Source organism: Anser cygnoides, chromosome 30 (assembly GCF_040182565.1).
Source record: "Anser cygnoides isolate HZ-2024a breed goose chromosome 30, Taihu_goose_T2T_genome, whole genome shotgun sequence".
NCBI lineage: Eukaryota > Metazoa > Chordata > Aves > Anseriformes > Anatidae > Anser > Anser cygnoides.
In genome coordinates, this window is record NC_089902.1 from 2,678,869 (window position 1) to 2,681,592 (window position 2,724).

Sequence of the window (2,724 nt, forward strand, 5' to 3'; positions counted from 1 at the left end):
TTTGGATTAGGATGAGAAGAGCGCTGATAACATGCTGATGTTTTAATTGTTGCAGAGCAGTGTTTACACCAGGCCAAGGACTTTTCGGCTTCTTGCTCTGTCCTGCCAGCGAGCAGGCTGGGGGTGCAGCAGGAGCTGGGAGGGGACAGACCCAGGACAGCTGACCCAAACTGGCCAAAGGGGTATTCCATACCATCTGACATCATGCTAAACAATATCTAGGGGTGGCTGGCTGGGGTGGGGGGGCCGGCTGCTCGGGAATAGGCTGGGCATCGGTCAGCGGGTGGTGAGCAATTGCATTGTGCATCACTTGTTTTCTTACACATTATTATTGTTAATACTATTATCATTATCACTATTATTATTATTATTGTTATTATTATTTTCCTGTCTTAATAAACTGTCTTTATCTCAACTCACAGGCTTCACTTTCCCGTTTCTCTCCCCCATCCCAGAGTGGGAGGGGGGAGGGTGAGCGAACGGCTGTGTGGTGTTTAGCTGCCAGCCGGGTTAAACCACAACACACCAAAAAAATAAAAATAATTAAAACAAAAAAAAGGTTTCAGAAAATAGTATAATAGAGCAAAGGTGGCCATTCAGAGGAGACCGTGCTATTCAGGCTGTCCACTCTGTCAGCCAAGGGAGCTCGCACCGTGTGACTCACTCTGGGCAAAGAGCTCTGTGCTGCTACCTGGCCCCCGGGGCTGCTCCTCCATGTGTCACCTGGGCTCTTGGCCCTGAGCCCCTCCAGCAGGCAGGCACTGCTTCCCCAGCTCCAGAGAAGGTGTGAAGAGATGGCAGCTGAGACCAGCAAAGTCCTCATGGCTTCTTTATTGACTTTTCCACACCGGAAGCCTTGTTCTGTAAGAATATAAGATGACTGGGTGAAAGTAAATAAAACAATTAATAGACAGGATGGCAAAAATAGAATTAAATCAAAATCTCAAGTTCTAGGAAATAATAACAATACAAATAAAAGAATATCAAGCTATTGTATCAAGAGATATTTTTTTTTTCAGATAACCTGTGGGTCCTGTTAGTATTTTAGGCAGATTACTGATGCTGAAGAAGCATGTATCCAAAGAGTTTCCACAAGGCATTCTTGAGCTCTTGGTTCCTCATGCTGTAGATGAGGGGGTTCACTGCTGGAGGCACCACCGAGTACAGAAACGATACCACCAGGTCAAAGAATGAGGAAAAGTTGGAGGAGGGCTTCAGGTAGGCAACCATGGCTGTACTGAGAGTCAGAGAGACAATGGCCAGGTGAGGGAGGCACGTGGAAAAGGCTTTGTGCCGGCCCTGAGAAGAGGGCATCCTCAGCACTGCCCTGAAGATATGCACATAAGAAAATGAAATGAAAACAAAACATGCAAATGCTAAACAGAGACTAACTGCAAGAAGGACAACCTCCCTGAGGCATAACTCTGAGCAAGAGAGCTTGAGAATCTGGGGGATTTCACAGAAGAACTGGTCCACAGCATTGCCTTGGCAGAGGGGCAATGAAAATGTACTGGCTGTGTGCAGGACAGAATAGAGAAAGCCACTGCCCCAGGCAGCTGCTGCCATCTGGGCACAAGCTCTGCTGCCCACGAGGCTCCCGTAGTGCAGGGGCTTGCAGATGGCAATGTAGCGGTCGTAGGACATGATGGTGAGAAGGGAATACTCTGCTCCAATCAAGAAAACAAAAAAGAAGACCTGTGCAGCACACCCTTGATAGGAGATGGCCCTGGTGTCCCAGAGGGCATTGGCCATGGCTTTGGGGAGAGTGGTGGAGATGCAGCCCAGGTCGAGGAGGGCAAGGTTGAGGAGGAAGAAGTACATGGGGGTGTGGAGGCGGTGGTCGCAGGCTACGGCGGTGAGGATGAGGCCGTTGCCCAGGAGGGCAGCCAGGTAGATGCCCAGGAAGAGCCCAAAGTGCAGGAGCTGCAGCTCCCGCGTGTCTGCAAATGCCAGCAGGAGGAACTCGCTCACAGAGCTGCTGTTGGGCATTTACTGGCTTCGGTCACGGACACAGACAAATGAGAAAAAAGAAAAACAAAAAAAGAGAGAGAGAGAGAGAGTGTTATGAGTAAAGTCTGTGAGCAAGATTCAGCTAATTCCCAAATGAAGCCTTACATTCCCTGTTTCCAAGAGGACCTCTGTCTGTCTCCCTGTCTGGAGCCCTGCTCTGTGCTTGCTGAGTGTCCTGTACACTGCAGCTGCCTCTTCCCAGCAGCTCCCAATGAGCCTGCTCTGCTCCATTGGAGGTCCCAAGAGGGCAGGTTCCTGGGAAGGGGCTCCCTCGGTTGAGTGAGGGGTGTTTGGCTGAGTGACTCCATGTGCGTCTTCCCTGTTCAATACCTAGGAGACAAAAGCAGCAGGTGGATCGTGCGTGTCTGGCCGGAGAGAGCAGGGAGCATCTCCTCCTGCGTCACCCTCCGTGCACAGCACTCCCTGTCAGAACCAGGCAGCAGCAGCTGCCACGCTGGGCAAGGGAGAGAAGCAGGCATGGGCAGGCAGGGCGGACCCAACGCGGTGCCGAGGCTGCGGTGTCGGTGAGGTAGAGCCTGTCCTCACACCCCTGTGCCATCTGCCCGGCACAGCCAGCAGAGGGAAAAGAGCTCTGGAGTGCAAGAAGCGTTGGGAATGTGCTCCTTGTCGTATGGTAGGAATTTGGGGGTAAGACCTCTGTGGAGCCAGGAGCTGGACTCGATGATACTTGTGGGTCCCTTCCAACTCGGGATA

The 2,724-nt window shown here is 51.5% G+C and overlaps 1 protein-coding gene across 1 annotated transcript; it reads right to left on the bottom strand.

Annotated features, from left to right (window-relative positions):
- Positions 1–1,053: 1,053 nt before the first annotated feature.
- Positions 1,054–2,132, bottom strand: LOC136787676 (olfactory receptor 14I1-like). Its single transcript, XM_066984990.1, has 2 exons — positions 1,567–2,132; positions 1,054–1,299 (listed from the first exon to the last, which is right to left on the bottom strand). The coding sequence occupies exons 1-2, from the start codon at positions 1,987–1,989 to the stop codon at positions 1,054–1,056; spliced, it is 669 nt and encodes a 222-aa protein (XP_066841091.1). The 5' UTR covers positions 1,990–2,132.
- Positions 2,133–2,724: the final 592 nt, after the last annotated feature.

Bases quoted from the DNA above. Each gene is read 5' to 3' on its own strand.
- LOC136787676 (XM_066984990.1), bottom strand. From the start codon at position 1,989: ATGCCCAACAGCAGCTCTGTGAGCGAGTTCCTCCTGCTGGCATTTGCA. The intron at 1,300-1,566 runs ATGGCAGCAGCT...CCCTCTTCTCAG, and splicing joins GCAGCAGAGCTTGTGCCCAG to GGCCGGCACAAAGCCTTTTC.